General features: G+C 41.7%; 1 protein-coding gene across 2 annotated transcripts in view; it reads right to left on the bottom strand.

Moving 5' to 3' along the window:
- The window catches only part of slc6a9 (solute carrier family 6 member 9), a 76,518-nt gene that overhangs the window by 29,337 nt on the left and 22,710 nt on the right, over positions 1-24,471 (bottom strand). Inside the window, exon 1 of one of the 2 annotated variants that reach the window (XM_037085176.1) lies at positions 17,573-17,808. The exons of the other annotated variant lie outside the window; for it this stretch is intronic. Within the exon in view, the coding sequence (XP_036941071.1) occupies positions 17,573-17,614 (42 nt within the window). The 5' untranslated portion in view covers positions 17,615-17,808. Of the gene's footprint in view, positions 1-17,572; positions 17,809-24,471 lie in introns of those variants that run through there. 2 annotated transcript variants of the gene reach the window in all.

Genomic DNA, 24,471 nt, shown 5'->3' with positions numbered 1-24,471 from the left:
AGTAGCCCACTCTGATTTTGCAGCACTCACTAGATCAAAATCGGTGGTTAAAGCCGTTTGCTAATAGGAAAACATTAAATATGGCTCATATTTTATTAATTATTAACCAATAAGCTATTGCTGAGGCAGCTCACTATCAATAAAACAAATGTGCATACCAAGTCTGCACAGTGGAACAGGTTGCATCACTCACCTTTTACCTTTTTGACTGCTGATAAATGTCAGTGTGAAAAAGCCTATGATAGGCTGGATACTCTTGTAGATCTACATTCCTCCGTAGATGGTAGACGTGTAGGGCTGGGGTTACAGGCAACAACAAGCATACCGTGCTATGAAACCTGACAGTGATCATACTGTGCAAATTTGCTAATATGACACATTGATTTCTGATCACTCAGTGATGTTAAATGTACATACATTCATTACATCATATTTTGTGGCCATTAAAAAAAGTTAAGTTCCTTTCAGGCTTGTTCTAATGAATATAGTAATTATATGAATAGTTATTGTCATCTAGTGTAACACTGCAACCCCAGGTAGGACTGTGATTATTTTGGTGCACTTTTCCTCATACTGAAAAATTGTCTTAGCAAAACTTTGTTCCTGATTTCTGATTATCACTACAGTCTGAGCCTACGACTACTGTATATTTAGCCCGAACAGTACATCCCTGCACAAAGCAGTCCGGTGGGCAAGTGATTCACTGCTCTGAAATCTTAATCTCGCAGGTTTGAGACCAACAGTCTGTCACAGTCCCTAACGCTTCCTTCTGCTAAGCTGAGCATCAAAAGACTGCCAGCTCAGCGCCTCGAGTGTGATTGTAAGGAGAAACACTGATCTGGGCTGTGCAGGCTCAAACTGGAAGTGACATAAGGTGGGATCAGTGCGATTTACCCAAAAGCATGTCACTCCACAAAGGCCTGCAGGTGTAATTTGAGGGGAATAAATGTACCTCGGTTTGTAGAACGGGAAGTTGAATGCACTTCCTTTCAAAAAACTATGGAGACTACTCTGATGGAGCTCTGACAGCACAGACAGTTCATATTTAAAAGTTTACTTCAAGTCAGTATCTTCGGCTTTGTTCAATGTGCCTCATCAGCGATCAGCAACACCGTGATATCCTATCGTGTACAGGTCTGTTAGTGGGCATGTGGACACAAGTCTGCATCAGTATTTCTAATCTGCCATGAATTTAACATGCCAATGATTGAAAGTTCATGCTTTTGCTCAGTTTATCCCCCTCCTGTGCTTACTCTCATCCTCCCTCATCTAACAGTCCAAAGAGGGCACTTCAGCTTCGGAGACAGACTGAGTTTGCACACACACACACACACACACACACACACACACACACACACACACACACACACACACACACACACACACACACACACACACACACACACACACACATGCACACACACACACCAGTAGGGGATATAAACACAATTTCACAAATGCATTAAAACACACACAGGACCAGTTTGACAGACAGCAGCACGGACCTTTCAAACGGGCGTCTCCTGACAGCTGCAGCCATGTCTGTAAGAGGCACTGTCCACTCGAGTGTAGCAAGACCCACAAACTTCCTTCCAGCTTACTTCAGCATACACACTGGATGTAACTTTCACTTCCTCTCCCTTCCTTTGATATTGATCTTTGAACTTTGCTGATTTCAAGCTTTGCATCACTAAAATGATTGTAGTATATGTACAGGAACAATGTTAAACTACACTGTTCCTGGATCCAGCAGAGCACGAACTAACAAAAATAGTAGGTGGAGCAAAATGTGTCACCTAAGGCATTCTAGGGCTGTTATTTCAACCAAATATTGATTTTAGTTCAGTTTTGCATTGTGTCAATTGTGTTGATACACCACAAACTAATATTATGTAACTACACTACTTAGCTCTTGTGTAAAATTGTCTCCAGAAACATAATTTATTGTGGACCATAATGGAAAAAAGGCTGTCATGAAGTTCCTATACAGAGAAAACTGGTGCTACAACTAATAAACAAAAAAGAAAGGATCATCCAAATTGCAGTATGTCATCCATCAACAGCAAGTGTTTACTGGTCCTGTGCTGTGTATTCTGGTTGTTGTAGGTTTTCTATCTTTTGGGCAAAGAATTCCACAGCCCTTTTTCTCTGGTCACAAAAATGTGTTTTGGAAATGATTACAAATGATTTGCATGTTTTGCACAGAGCATATGGCCATCTTTAGCAATTTGACAAAGGAATGCAAACGTTGCTCATACAACATCGGCATCCAGAAAATGTGACTTGTTAATATCATGTACCTGCTGACTGTGCGTGCCCTTTTTCTGTCTGACAGAATCTTATTTAACAACACCTCCTATCGGGCGATGACATTTTAATGACGTCTTACTGCGTGTCAGGGGAAGCTGTCTCAATGTAAATGCAAATCTCCGTTTGGCTTTGTGGGTGGATACACTGCAAAAATCCATATAGGAATTTAGTTGAGTCTATGGCTCTTTTGTCATTGACTTAATGTGAGTATAGAAGTTGTATTTTTTTTCAAGTTAATTACACACAAAACGCTTATTGTCAGACCACTTCAGAGCATGCAAACACATGCTCTTCTAACTTTAGGTCTTTTAGACTTGAGATGATGAGTTGGATGAATTAACTATGCAGATTATCATCTATTTATTAAAGAAACATGATCAGCATACTAGCAGATTTCCAAGCATGCAATGTTTAAAGGTTAAAACTCTCCTGAGAACCTTTTTTTAATAGATTTAAGAAAAAATGATGGAAACCTCTACGTGTCTCTACATGGCAACATTTCAAGACAAGTCAAAGTTTTTTACTTCTAAAATTGAAAAAATATTGCTAACCAGGAACATTTGAAGTTCAGACAAATACAATTGTACCAACATGTTAGCCGAAATGGGTCTAAAAAATTCATACATAGGAGTTGGAGAAGTTAAGAGAAAAACGATGTGATAAACAGGATTTTGCACTGAGGAACAGCAGGAGTGTGATATTTATATCTGAGGCATAATCACATATGTACCTCCACACCCGATTTCCACAGTTAATTACCCTGTTATCTTTAAACACGTCTAAGACATCTCACAGTTACTCTCTGTAAATACCTCTGAGGGCTCAACACACACATAGAAAAAGGCGTCTACACTTGCGCTTATAGATTTATGCACAAATGCACACATTCAAAAGCAACATTTTTTTATACTTAAAATTGCTCCTTTATTCTTAGAATCATCACACTTTGACTTTGAGGCAGTTTTTTGATGGAAATAATGATAACCTGCTCTGAGTCATGTCTGACAATTAATCCTAAAGATACACATCAGATGTCAGCTAAATGGATCCTGTTGACAGCTGACTCTCCCCCCTTTTAGCTGCTGAGTTAATGCTACGTTTCACAAATTTCACAAAATTTCCCAGACTGGCACAACTTGATTTTATTGGAGACAATTAGGGTCAGGGTGGTTTTAATGCGGTCAGTGTTGCAATGGTGTGCTCTGGCTCAAACCCTGGATCATCATTAGACACGAACAGCCAACTTTATAAACAGAGGTTTGCTATGTTTTGAGATAAGAATATTTATGATTAACCCAATGATCCATTTTTACTAAACTAAATCTTTTGACATATGACACTTCTGCTTATCTTCAGTGTTGTCCGACAATAGCTATAGCAGAAACTGAAACCATCCACAAACTTTATTTACTGCTATATCTGAGTTGCTAATCAAACACGTTAAAATAAGGACCAAATCATTTGTAGTTCAGTTTAGTTCCATTCTCATCCCTGTTTCAACCCAGGTTGCTCCTTTGTTTGTGTGTGTGTGTGTGTGTGTGTGTGTGTGTGTGTGTGTGTGTGTGTGTGTGTGTGTGTGTGTGTGTGTGTGTGTGTTGGGGTCAGAATAAGCGTGAGAGAGCGTGAGAGAACGATCACACCTGATCCAAAACCTTTTTGAAAAAGCATGCCTATCCTCAAACAAAGTGGGTTGTGTAACGTGCTATCTTGAGGGATAAATTTAAATTCTATTGAGCTAGTCACGAAAACACAATACTAAAACACTAAAATTTTGCTTTGGGCATTATTCAAAGTTCAAATGTAGTACATTAACGGGATATTGCTCTGCAAACATAGCATGGTAAGGAGAACATTTAGGTTGATCATATCTTGCAAATTCTGCTTATATCATTAATCATCAAGTACTACATTTAGCACTACTTGAGGTGAGAGATATAGTGACAGCATTAGGTACTTTTCTTAATACTACCTGTACACTTCAAAGTTGACCCTTTAATGCAGTCAGGGGCTCATTAACATTCACATGCTCCAAATGCAGCTCCAGCAATCTGATCTCTATGCACCCCTGATGCATTTAAGGTGCTGTATAGAGCTCTGCCAACGGTGAGACGGCTCACAGTTTGATGTTGCATCAGAGTCATGAGATTTTCTTGACAATATACAATAAACATAAAGGAGTACTGTGTCAAACATGTCAGGGTGAAGCAATAGTCTCTGCACAGAGGAAAACAAAAAAGTGGCTACATTCGGAAATGTTAAATCTGTCCAGTGTCCAATTCCTGCCTAGGAATGAGCTGTCCATGACAAATGTGTCTTTAACAGAGAAGAACTTCACAGAATGACCCTGTGTCTCTCTCTGACAGGAGCTCTCTGTGATACCAGATGTGAAAAATGACAGCAAATCTGGTTGAACGCACATGTTTATTTAACTGTCCCCTCCACACGAATACTCGAGGCGTAAGCGCCCGGCGTTTCACACAGCGCCATGCCTTTTGTTTAATGTCGCTCACTTTTCTTTCACCTCCAAACCACAAGACATGCAAATATATGTAATCAGAAAATGTGAAAACTCTTTTTAAAGGAGCCACCCATGAAACCGCCATGTCTAACAAACCAATTAGCTCAAAACAACACCCAGATCAAAGCAAAGATCTTTTTCTTGCAAGTCAAACACAAGAAAAACATGTTGTCATTTTGCAGACTTTCCCCAGGCAATAATCAGGCCCCGGTTATTCAAAGTGGCACACGTAATCTCCCTCACTCCACCTACGCAGAGTTTAGTAAACATGTCTGTCTGCAGTGACTGAATCCACTCGGCTATTATGGGACAAAAAGCCCACCGGATCCCCCCAAAAACAGGCCGTTCAAAGCTCTCTTTATGAGTGGGCTGTGAGGTGAGAGTAATAGGCCTAAAGACAGTGTAGACCGTGGCTTCTCAACCTGCTACCATTGGGGCCACATACCAAAGGATCCCATTGGGCAGTGACTGAATAAATCCCCCTCCACGGCTGATTAATTGAAACCAATGGATGGGGTGTCCGGAGGAGGAGAGAGGAGGAGGAGGAGGAGAGAGAGTTGAGCCCTGTCAGATGAAGGGTGGGAGAGATGGCCGTCCAGGAGCTAGGGGTCACGTACAGGTTACATCACTCCATACATCGAGAAAGTCGCTAAAAACAGGCATCTCCGGTTCTTACTTTAACCTCAAATGCAAATTAGAGTGGTGTAATGCATAAAGACTACTGTGCATTGTTGGCCAGGCACATACTTATGATGCTTATAGGTTACATCATTCAATACAGTGAAAAATGTCGCTCAGCAACACAAGAATCTCCAGTTCAGTACTTGAGACTGTGGTATGTAACTATGTCTACCAAACAAAGATTACTGTGCATTTTTTGTTGGGCATATACTTTGTGACTTAGGAGACAAAATGACACTGGTGTTATGGTGTCCTTGAGGTGTTCCATGAAAATTGGTCACCTCACTGAGTGTCCCTACATTTAGATGATTTCAATGTGCAACATCAGAAATTCCTGAGAGGAATATTCTTGCATGGTCCCCTGATGAATTTACCTTGATCTGCTCTCTGGTGGATGTAGCTTTTAATGCTTCAAGTATATACAAAGATAACATGCAAGTATATGAACAAAACTACCCAGGCTGCAGCTGTTTGTCGAAATGTTTGTAAAAAGAAGGTGCAAGTGGAGATCTAAATGCCGGTGTGATTCTACTCGGTGCACAGGTGGGATCTGATCGCTTAAGCTCAGTGGCTAGGGAAGCACTTGATTTGTAGTATGTTGTAGAGATAAAGGATGCCTGGGTGAACTGAACTGCCCCAAAGCAAATAAGTAGCGTGACAGTTCTCCCAAGCCATTAGTGCCCTTCAAGCAAAGCCGTTGTTGGATTGTCAAACATCACGTGAAATCCCTTCATCCAAAACTTTTCCAAGGGTTTAGGATTAGGGTTAGGGTCGCAAGTGGCTGGGGTACCAACAGCATTTATTTGCAGCTTTTAAAAAAAAAAAAACCCACAAATTGATGAGTATGCCCACTTCTAGTAGGGACTGGCCAAGCATGTACAGACAAAAAGTCTGTTTTGTTTGTTCAAGCGAGTGCAGACCCTCCAAGATGATCTACTTTATGACATCAGGATTTTCACCCCATCTTCCAGTGTGGTCATTTCCTGTGATAACAAGTGGACAGTGCTAACAATACATTTAAATGCAGCCCTTAAATTGCACTGATAACACATAGGGAGGTCCTGTTAGCAAACTGAACTGTAATCCATTTCAACTTGATCTATGCAAAATCCACCTTAGGCATTTAAGTCAATCAAGACAGATCCCTCAGACATCAAAACAACAGGTCAGTCTACCTGCATATCTTTAAAAGTATAGAATCTCTTGATTTTTTCTTATATTTTACCTCCAAGAAACCTACAACAGATTTTAAGGAAGCTACTAGCAGTCCGTGGTTACATTAAACAACTTCCAATCATTTATCATTAAGTGCTACATTTAGATCACTTCCACCACCTGTATAAACCTCATCCAGCTTCTTACCTTGCCATTACTTTCCATGGTGAGAAACCTGAAGCAAGAGCAGCATCAACCCTCAAACTGCCCCAATAGTGTGATGACTAACTTCTCTGTCTCCGTGATACTTATAGCACAAAAATTACCAGGCTGGAATCCTCAAATGCCTGCCTGGGAAGGAGGAGGAGGGGGAGGTGGACTAGTTTTGGACTTTGAAAGAGAGAAAGGGGGTGGGGCTCAGAAGGGCCAGGAAGGCCGGGTGTGGTGAAGGCAAATGGGAAGGGGTAGACATTTTCATGTCAGGAATCTCCAGGGATTTAAACTTTAAATTCCGGAGTGGACAAAGATATGGGTGTGTACCTGAGTCTCTTCATGTGTATACGGGTGTGAAGATATTTACATGTGATAGATTATCCTACTTATGTGTGAATGGACACATGTGCATGGAGGTACTGTGATCTGAGCGTTTCATTTTGGGAAAGATAATCACAATTCTAGAATTGTGGCTGGATTTTCAGGCCTGCTTGTGTATGTCAACCACATGCAAGATCCATGTTAATACCATGAATCAATTGTTAAGACTACTGGGAACAACGTAAAAGTCATTTTTACTGTCTTTTGTCTGTCAGCATAGGATGACAGCACCCTGTTAGTGCATCGTGAAGATAATCTCCCAATCCAATTCAGAAATAGGCTGTTCCCTAACAAAACAATGGGATTACGTGAGCACGAGCGCACGAGAGAGATGGAAAGAGACAGACTGAAATAGAGACGGAAACGGAGAGCTCTTTGAGAAAAAGATGCAGCGACAGGAAAGGGGAGAAGGAAAAGACGGAGGGACAAGGGGCAGTGATGGCTGATGTATGCAGACAGGCAGGCAGGTCTAGCTGGAGCTACTGCAGCCGTGTGAACCCCCCCTCCGCAACTCCACCCCTCCACCCTCCCTCGCTTGTTCACTCAGTTGCTTAACAAGTTCATTTGTGCGTAGGCCTTCATCGGGTATGGCTGTCAAGTGATGCGCAAGACTGGCCTGCGGAACTGTAGGCCCGCGCAAGCTGTTCACCTGCATCCCTCCCACCCCCACACACCCACACCCACACTAACATGTAGACTCACACACACACACACACACACAGGTGCACATATTTTTCAGCATACGCAAGGGCACACACGTAGCACTGGCATCCAATAAGGTCAGTAGTGAGAGCAAATGGTGTGTGAATTCTGAGCTCAAGCTGTTATATTTCCACGATATCAGCTGTGGAGATGAAATTAAAATGGTTTCACGGCCTGGTCTGTTTTCTTGTCTCTCTGTTTTGATAACCAACCGATTGTTTCAGTTATTTATCAAGCAAAAGTGCCAAATATTCTGTGTTTCCAGCAACAAAATCAAATATCAAGATATTTTTGAGCAAATATCTCGATATCCACACTGTGACACTGTTGAGAGATGTGCTCTCATTTAAGTTATTATTGTGCACCTTTGAATGAGTCTTGATTTATTTTTATGATGTAATGTGGTCATGTTCTGTTGATTACCTGCAGCTGAACAGAATAAAACCTGTGTGTGTGTGCCATGATTGCAGTTGCTCACACAAAGAGAGCAAACATGTGCAGTGCGATGTGACGTTAAAAGCTGTGGAAGAAGAACTCCGCAAACAGACACTATCGTTGGAATGACTCCTGGCAATCTCACTAAATATAAACACGATGGGTCCACATGTGTTTTTCAATTATAGCTTTCCTGGCTCTGTATTTCTGGCACACTATATACCAAGCTATTACTTGATTATTAACGAAAACCTCAAACGTTAATGATAATAATCGTTATACACAGTCCTATTTGATTTTGACTTTAGTTGTAGGGTTATTTAAGTGAAACAATACAGGAATAAATGATACTATTATCTACAACTGCCGCTCTTATTTTGTCCAATTACTATAGTATGTCAATTGACTGCTGATGTGAAGGATGAGTTACTGACATTTATTGTATCTGCATTACTTTCTTCTTTCTCCCAAATACGAACACACGTCAGACACCATCATCCGTCTTTCTCCACCTCTCTCGTTTGTCCTTGTTTCTCGTCATTGTTTTAGCCCTCTTCACTCGAGGCAGCATTAACAAGCGTCATCTCTGTGGAGTCGCCCTCAATCCTCACACTCCAAGTGTGCCGCTTCAACAAGAGTGGGCAAAAGCACACAAACACGCCACCACACAACACATATGCAGCCCTGACAAGCATTATTATCCCCCCCACACTCATTTTCCCCTACTAGCGCAGGGAGCACGCTGCCTCATCGAGCCTCATCATCAGCTCTTTTCTCTGCTGGTTTCTGCTTCCTACAAATCCATGACAAAGCTGATGAATAAGCCTCATCAGCCTTTTCTCCTCACCTCCTTTCACAGTTTTGCTTAAAGTTTCCCTTCTGTCAAGAAGGTGCACCACTGCACTTTAAACATGCACAGGTTGGAGCAGTACATCACATTTAACAACTGAAGAATGTCGACTGTTCTAACAACAGACTAACTAACATTCATTTTCAGACTAACAGTGTTTAAAAGCCATCGCTGACAAATGCGGACAAGACGTCGTTAGTGAATTCTGTTTTTAACCCTAGTTGCATAATGACTATAACTATATATAACCCAAACCCTAAAGACTGCCATTTTAGAGTGCAACAAAAAAACACCACTGTCAGTGAATCGACAAAAAAACAACAAAAGATAGAAACTCAGTTTGTTACAAAGTTTGGTTTCTCAAACCTGTCCTGAGTGAACCCTCTTCAAGCAAATCGATGAAGAATCTCCGGCATTGCCAACAGTTGTTCAGTTCTTCCCTCAAGAGTGAACCCTCTTCCCAAATAAATTAATAAAGGATCTGAAACATCTCTGAAGCTGTCAGAGTTACCTCCGGTACCAGTCAGAGATTGTCTTTGTGCACAGATAACTGTCTGGAAGTTATTTCTTTTCTTTTGGACACACGGCGGATGCATGTTACTCTGCGCCCATGGGTGGGGGACTGTTTTGTATTACTATTGCAGATTTTGAGTTTGATGATGGAATTCGAAAGCACATTGAAATTGATTTTCAATTTAGAATCAAAATGGTGACACATACTTACATGCGCACTAGTATTGTTCTAATTATTGGGTTTTTGTGTTGTTTCATAGAATGAAAGAGAGATACAGTGTAATGTATATGACCTCAACTGAAGCCACATATGAATAAATAACTTAATTTAGAAGCATACATTTTATCGTTGGTCACTTTATTCATCCATTAATTGCTAAAAGCCAATGCACGCACAATGGTAAGCAACAGAGGGCAGCCAGAAACTAAGCAAACTAAACTAACTCACTCAGTGCAGAAATGAAAACCACACCTCAACTGAAGCAGACCACAAGAAATCTGGATAACAAGTATGAATCATGTATCCCAAATATGATTTAAGTAAGGGAAAAAAGGGTTTTCACCACTGACAGGCAGCCAACTTCCTTTCACGACTCCAAAATAAGAAAAAGCTTGTAAACGAGACATGCCACTAACAAATTTGCTGATCGAAGCTGCGCATGACATGACAGATGCCATTGCGAAAATACAATTTACAATATGGAAATAAATATTGGCAGCACATCCAGAATAAATGAACCTATTTTATATTTATCATAATCCAGGCTTTTCCCAGTATTACCGTTAATATGCTGAAGGCTAAAAGCAAAGGCAATACAACAGCCAGCACACAGGATAGATGACTGTCTTTAAAGATGAACAAATGCTAGCTGTCATGAATCAGTCAGTCTCTGGAATGTCGGCAGAGTCAGTGGATGTGCCTGACTTGGAAAAGGAGCTGTCTCCAGCTGAAACTAACAAATGAGAGTAACACAAAAGCAATATATAAAATTGCATTCGAACTAAGAAGAGTGGGTCAGTAAGCCAGCCTGTTAGTAAAGACCATTCACTGTTACTTTGCAGCAAAAAACTTTAAATGAGGAATGCTTTTAAATAAATTTGCCTTTTCAAATTGAATTCTTAAGTGCACAAAATAATACATTTAAATCAATACATATTCATAACCTTGTAAATGTATATATTATATTTCATAAATTACTTTTGGAATTTAAAATAGGAAAATGACATTTAAGACTTGTTTTTCTGTGAATATTTGCCATTTGCAGATTCAAAACCTTGTTCGGGCTCTAGGCACAGTTTTGACTGTTGTATCTTTCATATGTGTGTACAAGTTTAAAATCTTATCTGAGTAAATTAACACTCTCTAAATTTGCCTTACAGGATGGCTCTAATAAGTAGGATGCATAAGCAGCACAGCATTTTTTTTTTTTTTTTTTTTTACAGCTGCTAGCATAACTTGAGCAACCTGCACAGTAAGTCATTTCAGTTACAGTAAAAGCTTGTGTCCATATCAGTACGGTAGGTAGGGTGACATTGACCTTCCATGCTTATATCCCACAGTGCCAGGGCTGCACTTCTAGCAACTCACTAGCCTGCATCTGAAGTGGCTTACTGCCATTTCACAGAGGAAGTAGATCTGAATTCACCACAATGGTCCAGTTAGTTCCGGTTTGTAATTAAGAGTCCCAGGAACTTAAAATGGGCAACCACTCCAGTGTGGCACAGTCAAAGGTCAAGGGCTTTTGAAAGCAAGCAAGCAAGCGGGCAAATATGGTTTTTTTTTTTGGAAAAACCCAAACTGGTTGATCTGGAAGTATCTGCCATAGCTTTTGGTATGTTTTTTTCTCGTTCTTCCTCTCTGTCTGTGTTTGTCTCATTACTGTTTCTGTTCTTTTGGCCCAAGGTCGGTACCGTACAAGCCTGCTCACACATGCTGGAATATAGCCTCTATCAAACCAGTGGCTAAAGGTTGGAAAATGTTGCCCTATGCCACTGAGGGCTTTGGACAGTTCAGCTTCAGTATGACCCCAACATTCTTCAATAGGGTGTTTTTGCCTGAGGACAGAAACTCTAGCTGGGCTAATAAACCACTGTGTCACCTACTCATATATACATCTTAATCATAGAGACTTACTACATGTGTCTGTGTATATTGATTCCATGTGGGGATGAGACACACTTATTTTTTCCCCCTTTTCTATGCATACATATAAACATCGGGTCAGCTTCTTATTCAAACATGATGGCCTCTTCCTAACACAAAACTAACCCAGTGACTCTTGACAGCCTTGGAGTGATACTGAATGAACAGTTGTAGCTGTTTCTACTCATTGTTGTGAAATGGAGTACTGGAGCATTATATAACTGCTTTTCATTGCAGGAAGACCTAAAATAACATGCTCAATGCTGAACCACCTAAAAGGTGAGCCCTTTAACCCCTCTCCTTTCCTTGTTGCCCCCAGCTGTTGTCTGAAACCCCATCCACGTCATTTTTAGCACCCCCATAGTAAGAAGCACATTCTAAGGAGCATTTTCTGCACAGACCAATTTAGTTATCAGTTATAGCACTTCAAAACCTACACAGATGACAAGCTCAATTCTAAAAACTAAAAGATATAAGCATGTCTGAATAAAAGCAAAGAAAAACTGAATTTCTCTGACATACTTATTTGCTTTCTTACCAAGTGTTAGCAGCCAGCTGTCCATTAGCTAAGCTTAGCATGAGGCCTGAAAATGGCAAAACACATATTTAAAACAACAGATTAAGTCAATTTGAGTGTGTTAGAGATGCTGGTTGACTGATTGGTTCACCTTCAGGCTCTGGTTGAGTTTTCCAATAATTTGGAAACTATAGCAACAGCAACAACTGCAACAGTAAAGAGGCTTCCTCTGCACAAGCTGAGGCTTATGGATGTTTTAGTGTTCTGACATACCAAACTGAATAAAATAAAATAAAATAAAATAATGATTTTGAAGTTCAAATGATACAAACTGATGACCATAGCATAAACCCATAGCATCATTAAATGTTCAGGTGGCAGATATGTTTCTGTGTTTCCATGAAAAATAATGAATATTCTCAGCAGCACCTCCAACTTCACAGCCCTGAGTCTGTAGCCATTTCTACAAAAACTCCCCCATTGGAGTATCTGCATATCTACGCCCATTTACGAACACAGGAGTTCATAAGCTACCAACTATGCACCTCTCCAGCCAGCCATTATCGATCATCAATTCTTCTAACTCGCCAGTCAACCCTGCAACCATCCGTCCGCCCAACCCTGCCCGTGTAGCTGTGCATTGTATGACCGTGTGCCTCTGCAGGCAGCTGTGAGCCCGCAAGCTTAAGTTAGTGAAGTCAGAGGGAGACTGAAGGTTGGAGTCACCACAGGGAGATGGACAAGGGGCACACATACACGAACACACACACACGCACACACATAAACTCTCTATATCTATTTCTGGCTCTCTATTTCCACATGTGTCTGTTCCCTTGCTTGCTAAGCCATAGCGCAGTGAGTAAACACAGCTACTTTGCACTTCCGCTCCATAAACTGCAACACCTGCCCCCAGATGGGCAGAGTTTGTGTGTGCGTGTGTGTGTGTGTGTGTGTGTGTGTGTGTGTGTGTGTGTGTGTGTGTGTGTGTGTGTGTGTGCGTGTGTGTGTGTGTGTGTGTGTGTGTGTGTGTGGGCCCCTGCTGGCTTCCTATGCAAGATGTAATGAATTGAAGTTTATATTAGCTGCTACCATTACAATAAATATGGCATCCATGGGTGTTTCACAGTCAATTCCATTTCACTAAGTTGCAAAACACTTTCCTGATGACATGTATATTTAAAAAATTCCTGCCAGAACTACACATGCGCTGTCACTGAGATATATAGAATAAGATAGAAGAATAAGCATAAACCTGTTAAACCCAAACTGAAACCATGACAGCCTCCAGGGCAGATGGGCTAAATATGTCTGCATATGTTCTTATAGGGGACATAAACAGAAAAGGTAGGTGTTTGAATGCGACAACTCTGGATAAATTCCACTACAGCCGAAGAATATGTACTTTTCTACATAACAGGCCTCATCAGCTTCTTGGCAAGGCACCCCGGGATTCATAAAATCTGCTTATATACAAAGAAATAATTTGGGTCAGTCTGCTGACGCCATTTCTTTGAGTTATGACTTTTTCCGACTGATAGTGATTGGCTAAGATTCAAAAATAAGAAAAAAGTAGTTCACTATCCAGCCTAATGGTCTCAAAGTGTATGGAGATAGCATGTAAATGTGCGGTTACCGTGAAATTAAAAAACACTCAAATATGTGAACAATGAAATGATGAAATGAATGAATAATTTCCCGAAATGTAACGGCAATGACTGCTGCTGTCGTCTGCAAATGGAAATGGTATCCGATCTGATCCTTTCTTTCAGTAAAAGGATGTCAAAGCCAATCACCAGCACTCACTTAGCAATTACCAGATCCATCTGAACTCCTTATTACTCCAATTATTAGTCAAGCATGCCTTTAAATCACACATGACCTCAGACTATTGTCCTAACACGGTGAGGTCGGTCTACTGCTGTGACGCAGGACGTGACCCGTGTAATGACAGAAGAAATGAAGGAGCGGGGCTTTGATTGGGCATTTTTTTTAATTGTGTGATTTTTGCAGTCAGACTACTTTTGAGGCCAGACACTGGGTCATTTTAGAATCAGGATAAGTATTTGTGATAAGGAAAATATCTGGGAGGAGTGGGGGCTAATGGAGGCCGGAGTCACCGAGGCAGCTACATGTTTCTCATTTCAGATCTTTCACAAAAAAAAAACTATTACAATTACAGTATCATTACTATTATTACCATTTTTACTATTTATTTTTTGTTAATAATAATAATCAACCAGAAAAAATCTCCATATAATAACTAGACTTTAAAGTAGATTCTGAAGTCAACCCAGCCTCAAAGCTGCAATTCAGCTCGTGCATCACTCCGTCAGGTGTCTTCAGGTATGTCTGCAATGTCTCAATTGCAGCTAGTGATTAAGTGAAGACTGTAGAGATTTTGAATTTGACGTGATGCCTAACATAAGCTTGACAACTAGCAACATTTACATTGATCGTCCTTCTTTTTCAATGAGTATTCCATCAGCTGAGCAAAGTCACATCCTGGAAAAAGGACAGTTGAGTGATAAATAGAATCAGTATTTGACAATCTGGGGCTGAGACCCAACAAATAACTTTCCTTCTCCAGGATGATACATGTTGTTGCTTTAAACACAAATAGGATGAACAATTAAAAAAACAGTTGGCAGGTGTTCAAACTTCAGCTTTTAAGATGTTTTACGGTATCTTTTCCACTCTGCAGTATAATCATACTTGTCATGTGTTATAGTTGTACAGCAGCATTTCATGTAGGTTTCTTTCTCTCAACGGCGACTCTGAAGTTTTATCGTCGCTTCCTCGCAGTTTAATTGATACTGTTTCACGCTGGTTTTCAGATACTGCTGAGATGCGTCCATCCAACACGTTTAAGCCGAGCAGAGGGGTTCCTTGCCAACAAAATTGATTTATAAAAGCAATTTGTGTTTCAGCGGATAAAAAAAGGTTCTCCCGCTAGGCAAACAGATGTACTTACAGTAGATAACAATAATGATATCTCAGGAGAGAATGAAGACATGACAACTGTCAAAGAACTGACCGTTTCAAAACTCATGGCACAAATTATTGTTATTCTGTTATTCTTGTGATTTGTGGTGGAACATAAAGCTGCATTCTCATCTGAAAGAAATGCACTACAGAGTCTCTGTTTCAACATAATCAAATTCAATGATGATTAACAAGGTATACTCATTTCTACTGTATACTCATCATTGAGACTGATCGTATCAACTAATTGCTTCATGATAAACCTGGATGTGTGCTGAGTGTTGAATATATTCCGCTTTCTGTCTTTCTAACATGTACATGTTAATGAATCTCTCTGGCTTTCTGTACCCCTGTGCAACAACTCTGAATGGAAAAGTACATCACAGATTATCTGAAAAAAAAAAAAAAAAAAAAACTAAACTAAAAAAACAAAACATTCTGGGTGGCTTTAAGATGACATCTTCCCTCTGCAGCATGTCACGAGGTGTGCTATGGAGTCATATAATGTACGGGATGAGGTTTGACTGTGGCATTAATCTCTTTTATCATATTTAAGATAAACGGCCCCAACCACAAACTCTGTACATCCAACAAATATGATAAGAGAAGGTGTGGCATGACAACTCTGTCTAGTTCACCGGGAAGATTTCATTTAAATTGAAAGGTTTCTTTCATCGTAGTCAATATTTATGGACCAAAAATTTGCACTCATATGCACATGCAGCTTCTGCTTGTAATTATGTTGTGCCTACACAGTCCTGTCAGTCAAAGCTTTGGGAGAAATACGGAGAGCGTGTGTTAACAAATCTAAATGGACCAGAATCAGCGGATTAGCATGCGGACTGCTGTAGAGGTGTCTGTTGTGAGTGCTGCTTTAGGGAATTGTTCTCACTCTACACACACACACACACACACACACACACACACAAGCACATGCACACCTGTGTATGTGTCACTGCCACATGTGCAGACACAGACTCTTTCTCTCTCTCTCTCACACACACACACACACACAAACTCTATGTAGCTTTAAATAACTTCAACCTTCCACCCACAATCCATCCCCGAATTTTGTTGTGCTATTGTGTTGGCGTGTGTGTGTGTATGTGTGAGTGTGTGTGTGCCCAAAACTTTCTGTGCCTGTGCTTATATGTGTGTTTCTACGTGTGTGCGCGTGTGTGTGTGTGTGTGTGTGTGTACTTGCCTACAGAACTATAGTGCGCTGACTCAGCCTTGACAGTAGCAATCGGAAACAGGAGACAAGAACTTGGCTAACAACATAAGCCGGCAGCAAGGTCGGAGGCACACACTCTCGCACACACACACACACACTTTTTTTGTCTTTACCTGCCGTAATGGAAGTGACTGTATATTTTATCTTGAACGGATCAGAGGATTTAATTGTCTCCGAGTGTTTCAAAGACAGTCGACAGTTAAGAAAAAGAAAGCTGAGTGAGGGATGTATGTGCCAAAGTGTGCGATTAAAGCGGCTTGTGGGGGAGGAGGGCTGGGGTGGGGGGGTGTGTGGGGGGCATAAATATCGGCCTTTTCTGGACACTTCTGCTTTTCTCCTCTGTCACTCTCTTTCACACACACGGCGGACCAGCCCACTTCCTTACCAACCCTACTCTCACAGCGCTGCCCGGACTTCCCACTGCAATTACTTATAAAAACTTTTCAGGGCCGCCACACGTGGTCTGGTTTTTAAAGAGCTGCATCCCCCTCCTCACGTGGTGCGGGGGGTATTGAGTCGTCACAGACCCCCTGAATGATCACCGAAAAATAAGGCGGCGTAGACAATAGCTCGTCTTGATGAATTCAATTCTTTCAGGACCCTGTACCGTTGTCCAGGCAGCTCCGGGCAAAACAATCGTTGCTTTGATAGTCCAAGAAACACACACTCACTCAGTTGCTCTTAGAAACTTCCTCTAACTACTTCCGAATTAGGATCTAAAGATATCATACATCCGACCGGAACTTGGGATACGCTCAGTTTTTCGTACTCCTAGAAAGTCTCGAAGTCTCGTTCCGAAGTCTTCTAGTGAGATGCTTCGGGCGGCTTAAGCCAGTGTGAGGCGCAACTAATAAAGGAGAGACAACAGCACGCTCTCTTGTGATGCGAGTCAAAGAACAGAACAAAAACAGACAAACAATATGACAGCTTGAACTGACCTGGTCTGCGGTGGAAGCGGCAATGGTGTTCGAATCGGACATGATTTGACGCTGTGACCCAGTGGTGCTTCTCTGCTGGCCACTGTAGGCTCCTTCATTCACACCTTGCCTTTCAGTTCCGCAGCGAAAGAGGGGGGAGAAAACACAGTATACCCTCCCTTTTGCCCTGGCTTGATTAATGCCTGAATTACTTTCACCTCATTTCATCTGATGGAGCTCTGCTTCCTCTCCGCCTCTCTTGCTCATTCGGCATGGTAGCCCACTCTCTCTCCCCTCTCTCTCTCTCTCTCTCTCTCTCTTTCTCTCCCTCGCTCTCCCCCCTCCCTTCCTTCTGTGATTCCAGCACTGCCTCCCCTCCATCCATCCCTCCCTCCTTTGCGCTCTTACTTTTTTAGTCACCCCTCCCTCGCTTTCTCCTCACGCTCTTTTACTTTCTCTTTTTCGGCCCCCTTCTTCTGTCGTATTTCACCATTTCGGGAATATGCGCCCTCCCTCCTTTTTCCTCCGCCGTCCACCGCCACCCCCCCCCTTTTCCCAACTCCCACCACCTCCCCAAGAAAAAAAGACACAGGAGAGATCCACAGTCTTTTCCCTCTACCTCCACAATGAATGGCTCGTTGTCACTCCAGCACCTAGGCTGAATACAGAGCAAGTAAGCGGGAGAGAGGAGGACCGATGGTGGTGGTGGTGGTGAAGGGGACAGGGGGGGTGTTAAACTTCTAGTTAAGCTGGCCGGAGTAAAGAGGGGGGAGGTCTGGAGCACCCATGGGCTACGGCCAAGCTCTCTCTCTCTCCCTCACTCTTTCTCCCAACAGATTAAAGCTGGGAGACAAAAAAAAAAAAAAAGTGAGGAGCCCACAAGTGAGAAGCCCGCACGCCTTCCACAGGACTCCCCTGTCCCCCCTTCCTTCTCCCTGTCTCTCTTATTTCTTCCGTTTGTTTTCAGGGGCAGCTGCTGCAACCCTGCAGACCACCAACAACTTCCCTTTCAGCGGCACTTGACTCTTCCAAATCCTCGTCCGTCTCTACACCCTGACATTGCCAATGCTCCCCCCCCATCCCCCCACTCCCCCAGCCTCTGCCGTGTCACACCGAGAGGCCGGTCGAGCCAAAGCCCTCCTCCCTCGCCTCGTCCACGACGTGTTCACAAAGTTACACCCTTTCAAATTCAAGCGCTTCCCTCCTGAGCCTCTGTTTTGTTGCGCACATTGTTGTGCCTGTTTGCCACCATATGGCTAATGGCTACCCACAACAAAAAGAGCGAGGAGAAAGAGAGGAAGTGAGGGTACGAGAGAAAAAAAAAGGTAAAAGTGCATCCGCAATAAGGGGCGCGATTGAGAGATCAACAAAAACATCACTCATGCAGCAGAACAAGACGAGGCGAGCTGTCTTTCAGCGCGTCACTCAGCGTCAGTCCTCTGACTGGATGCAGTGCGAGTAATGTCAAAAGTTGACAAGCAACTGGCGCCCGGCCTAATGGGTGTTTGATAGCCGTGGACAATAGCCGCTGCCGCTTGAGTGGAGGCCCTCCAGTTATGTTTAACACGAGACGAGCAACGCAGACAGGATGCCATTCATTTGTCTATCAATTCAGAGGATTAGAATCTCACAGGGATCCAATAAAAGAATCATTACCATATACCCGCCCTATTCAGTGTGCTGAGAGGAAGTGCTGAGGGCAATGGAAACAAGTGCACCCACAAATACCCTGACATGTTGACGCATTTATAACAGACAAATTATTGTTCAAGAGGTACTATTGCACTTGCTCCATTGCCTCTTCTCTACTGCAATTGATAACCGTCGTTTCGAATTATTTCGAGGACGTTATTTTGGTGGAAGTGGAAGTGAAAAACAAGACATTTGAACACAGAAACGCCAAGCCACGTTTGAAGTCATTCAGAAACTGTGTAACTTTTACACAGTTCATCAGCAAACATCACACTCAGTATGTGTCCTGGTCACACACTGTACACCTTTGAAAATCAAATGTAACAGATCTGAACTAAAAAAAAAAAAAACAAAAAAAAACAAAAAAAAGAATCTGCTATCACCTGAAATACTGTTCTATTGTATCTCTCTCTTAAGGCTCAAATATCGGCATCAGTGTTGGCTTCAAATACACAGTAGCAGTCAGGGCATAGCAATGGAAACACAGCCTGTACCCTGCGTAGCTATGCTGCAGAGTATGCATCAATATGTTGCAGGGTACACACCAGGGCTCCAGTGGCTACAGAGCTACCAGGTGGAAGCCTCATTTTCATTGCGTCAGCCTGATGCCGGTTGAGATTGTTGATTGTGAAGAATAAAAGGCTTGTAACTAGTAAAAGGCTACAGTAACATGGGACATAGTGTATTTTTGGCTCCATATATATGTGTATGTGTATATATATATATATATATATATATATATATACCTCTCTGCTTGATGTGAGCACTAATTTCTCTTACAGAGAAAAGGAAAAGGATGTTATCATGATTACTCCTTTCAGTGATAAAGAGCCTCCTGTATCACTTGGGGAGCTGCTGTCAGGCTTGCAAACAATGTGTATGTGTGTTACCATTTATTTCAATGTGAAAGCATTTCTGCGGTGTGAGGTCATTGAAGGCGCTCCTCATTTCTTTAAGGTGCTATTTTTGGGCTACGACAAAGAGTTATAATAATACAGATGAGTGTGTGTGCGGGCATGTGTGTGTGTGAGTGTGTGTGTGTGCATTTGAGGACTAAACTATGGCAGATCATTAGTTCCTCCACAGGGATACAGCCACTTCTTACTAGCTCTGCCTTAGGAGGGTCTGTCGGCCTCAGATTAGGTCATATCTAATGAAAGGCTTAACAAGTGCACCCACCCACACATACGTACATACACACACATTTAACTACACTTTAATCATGCAGGCATTAAGTGTGGGCGCATTCACTGAAAACTCAATACGAATTGGGTAGGGGACAAACAGATCCTAAAATAAATGCTTGTTGTGATTGCAGTTTGCTGTTTGTGGAGAGGGGATGACTTGTTTCGTTAAGTAATTGCTATATTATGTTTGGTCATTTAGCTCTAATTAGAGAAGCCCAGATGCTGCTGCTGATATTAAAGGCAACTTGTTAAAATTCTCACTTGTGTCTTCATATGCTGCGATAGTAAAACCTGCAAGAGAAACAATGTGCACACCGAGGATTTTAAAAGGTACCGAAGCCTGTTGTTACCGACACCAAGAGTCTGAACTGTTCTCACTGCTCACTTCCAACTTAAGTGCACCTCCACGTCCACCCACTGCATACACACACATCTTTATTGTGTGCATGGGGCTGCTTATTAAGTGCTGGGGGACTCAAATGAATCATCTATTTACATCTCAGGGAGTGGGTTCGTTCAATTTGGCTCTCCAGCTGACTAAAACTACTGCCTATGGATAAATAAAGAGCACACCTATTTGATCAACGCTGATTTGGCTTTGGTTGAAATCATTCCGACACAAGATTCCAACATAACTGTTTATAAGGTTGTGAGTGATTCAACAACACTGTGTGAGCCTTTTGACTACAGAGGCCTTCAACAATCCTTAAATCTTTTAAGAAAATGGTGTTTCATCCTGTTCCCAAGGTTACCTGCCCTGCAAGTTTTAGATGTTTCCCAGCTCCAACACACACGATTCAAATGGCTTGTTATCAAGCTTCAGCAGAGCTTGATGACGAACAGGACTGAAACCAGTGTTTTAAGATCCTGACAAAAAGATGTGAGACCACTTTTGCCACAAAGAAAGAATATATTTATTTAAGTTCTATTATTTTCTTATTGAGTGAATTATCAAAAGTTTACACCAACCCCATCAAACTGAATGAAATCAGCCTCTCCTGGTTGAGGAAGTTACATGAGAAACCTTGAATGTGACTGAGCTGTTATTCATGACAAATCAGTATGCTTTTCCAGTAATTTTCCTAAAGAAGATGTATTATATATATAAATTGATCATTTTGTTATTGTGGTTTAACTACCCCTATCCTTCTTTGAGGTACAGTCATTTTCTGTGAGGCGCTGATGATAAGACTCCAACTCTGTCTTAGCTGAAGGCCATGTATAGTCTCTCTTGAAGTACTCTCATATACACCCTCACAATGGACAAAAACACCCACAACATCTGGGTTCTGTATTTATCGGCTCCTGCTCTTACTGGCTGTGATGGAAACATGATTACTTGGCAGACACACTAATTTGAGCCACTTTGGTTTTTCAGTTATGTAAATGTAAACAGTACCGCCGGTACTGGCTAAATTAATAATTTAATCATTTTGTCTAAAAAAATGTTGGAAACAAGTGAAAAAATATCACAATTTTCACAAACCTTAAGATATTCAGTTTGTTATTATAGAAGACTAAGAGACTTGGTAGCTTCCCCTTGTTAAGACAAGCCAAAATAAACAGCCAAGAGCAGAGAGCAGAACAATCAGAATGGCACGGAGCAGATACACTGATAAGGTCAGAATGGATCTCCTCGTTTCCTTGAGGCATTCCTGTCAACTTCCACGCACATGCCAGCATCCATTACATCTAAACATAAGGCCAAACACATTGATCCTGAACACCTCTACAAAACATACAACAAAAACGACAGATGGCAACTGTTGACAACTTACAAAGGTAAAGGGAGAGTGAGGAATAAAAGGAAAGATAGAGGGTCTGGGTGGCTTCCTTTTTACCATTTCCCTTTTAAGCTCCTGTTCTGGCAAACCAATATCCTCACTGATGGCCGTGACAAATGTGCAGTCATTTGAAGATTAATGTAGCCTGGGTCTCGTATTTCCTTAATGAGCTTTTACAGTTGGACGTTTAAATCGAGCAGGTAATAACATGCGCTTGGGGCATGATTTCATGCACACTGTAATTAGGAGGCCAGTTGGAGCTCTAGCCACACAAACAAATGATGGAGACAGATGAGGTGGCAGCGCAATTTCAGTCGAGACTGAGCACAAGTGTATGTGTAGCAGTGGTTACAGTGCTTTAAGGACACTGACATCAAGACCTCATGTCCTTTTCATGTCGTTTCTGCACTGTTGACATATTGTTTGAGCTGTCATGGGTTGACAGACGTCGTGATTTTAACTTCAGTGGGGGATCAGTGTGATACTTGTGGCCCACAAAGTAGGAGCGACAGGCCGCTGATTAGCTCAGTTGGTAGAACAGGCACCCCATCTACAGAACCTTTGTCCTCGCCACAGCTTCCCCAGGTTCGAGTCTCAGCCTGGGGCAACACAGCACTGTTACAGCTGGTGTTGAAAAATACTAATAAGGATAATAGTTCTATAATAGATATCTAAAATGAACAAGGAACAAAACACACAAAATAGCAGGTGTCATTTTTCCATAATTTGTTTCCCAATGTTCAGTACCCTACACTAACAAAAGACTACTGAGAGAATCCATTTAAGGGTCTTCTGCGAAGTCAACAGTTTCAGAAACAGTGTTGGTAAAGTTATAAGAGTCCGAAGATAATCATCAACATTCCGCTGAAGGACAAAGGTTTTTTGGGGACAGATGATTATGTAAAAAGTGGACTATACAGTAGGTAGTAGTGGTGGAGTGGTTGAAAGTAAGAAAAAGGTGACAAAAAGATACACCACTCTTACATCACTCACAGTCTGAAAGGAATATAATCTCCTTTCTCTTTGAATTCTGTTCATTTCATCTCCTCTCTCATGTTTTTGGCTCCTTTTTCAAAGCCCTCTTATCTGTGTTGACAAATAAATTCAAATATCACCGCACACTCACGAAAGACGTATCTCTCCCAGGCCTTTCTTTTATGGGATGAGAAGGTTTTGTGATCCAAAAGGCCAATGAAACACAATTAATATTCACTGAAGAGTCACAAAACTGTCCACAATGGTGTCTCAATTGTTGCTTTGCTGACTATCTGCTGCTCAGTTTATTTTTTGTGTTTCCGTCAGCGGAATCCTATAGGTGTGAGTGGGACTGTGTTTTCACGAGTGTTTACACCTCGTCTCCTATACAATACAAACTGCAAATGAACCATCTGAGGTAGAATTAATTTGCTGTTTAAATAAATCTGAATAAGGCTCTTGGAATTATTCATGTCCAACGAAATATGACATACACAAGCTGAAAAGTTTAGGTCAAGCAAATTCAATTTCACCTGAAAACATCCTGCTTTGTGGCTGGACTAAAAAGAGAGGGAAGTAGGGGAGACAGAAGTGAATGGACAATGGCCCTTTCTGCTGTACTAGAACAACTGCAAGGTTCACTTGTTCTCTGGCTGAAGCACCCACATGTAATGCTGCTGTTGTTGCTGTTTCTTTTCTGTTAAATTCACGCTCCAGCTTTGAGATTGATCACACAGTGGGCTGTGCAGTGCCTCTACTCTGATTAAGGGGAGCTAGTTACAAACATTTGAAAATCATTTTGAAGCTCTCATTTTAGGATAAAAATGCTACATGATGTTGCTTTAATTGTGCAGTCTTGTGAGGGACTACAGGACGTGATCCATTTTGACGAATACAAAATGGATCACACTGACATACAGACTTCTAGCTGACCTGACCCAGGTTGGGCTCATCACAGTCATTTATCTAATATGGGGTGGGTTTGATACTATGAATGTACGGAGGAGTGCCATTGAGACAGGCTGATGTTGCTCTGTTGGTCACTCTCATTAAGGAACAGATTATCGAAATGAGCAAACTGAGAATCACTACCTTGAGGCTTCAGGTCTCTAATAAGGCAAAGATCAGCAGACATCCTGGCAGCTAAACAGCAATTGAGACGAATCTCTATCAATGGCTTACCAAGAATAACTTGTGGATTGTTAGAGAGTTAAGTACAAATGGTGAGCGTTGACTCCTAAATGTCAAACATCTGTGTATTATGTTAAACTAGACGCAATAT

Source organism: Acanthopagrus latus, chromosome 21, assembly GCF_904848185.1.
Source record: "Acanthopagrus latus isolate v.2019 chromosome 21, fAcaLat1.1, whole genome shotgun sequence".
In the NCBI taxonomy this organism is placed as follows: Eukaryota; Metazoa; Chordata; class Actinopteri; order Spariformes; family Sparidae; genus Acanthopagrus; species Acanthopagrus latus.
This window is presented reverse-complemented; position numbering and strand designations above follow the sequence as displayed.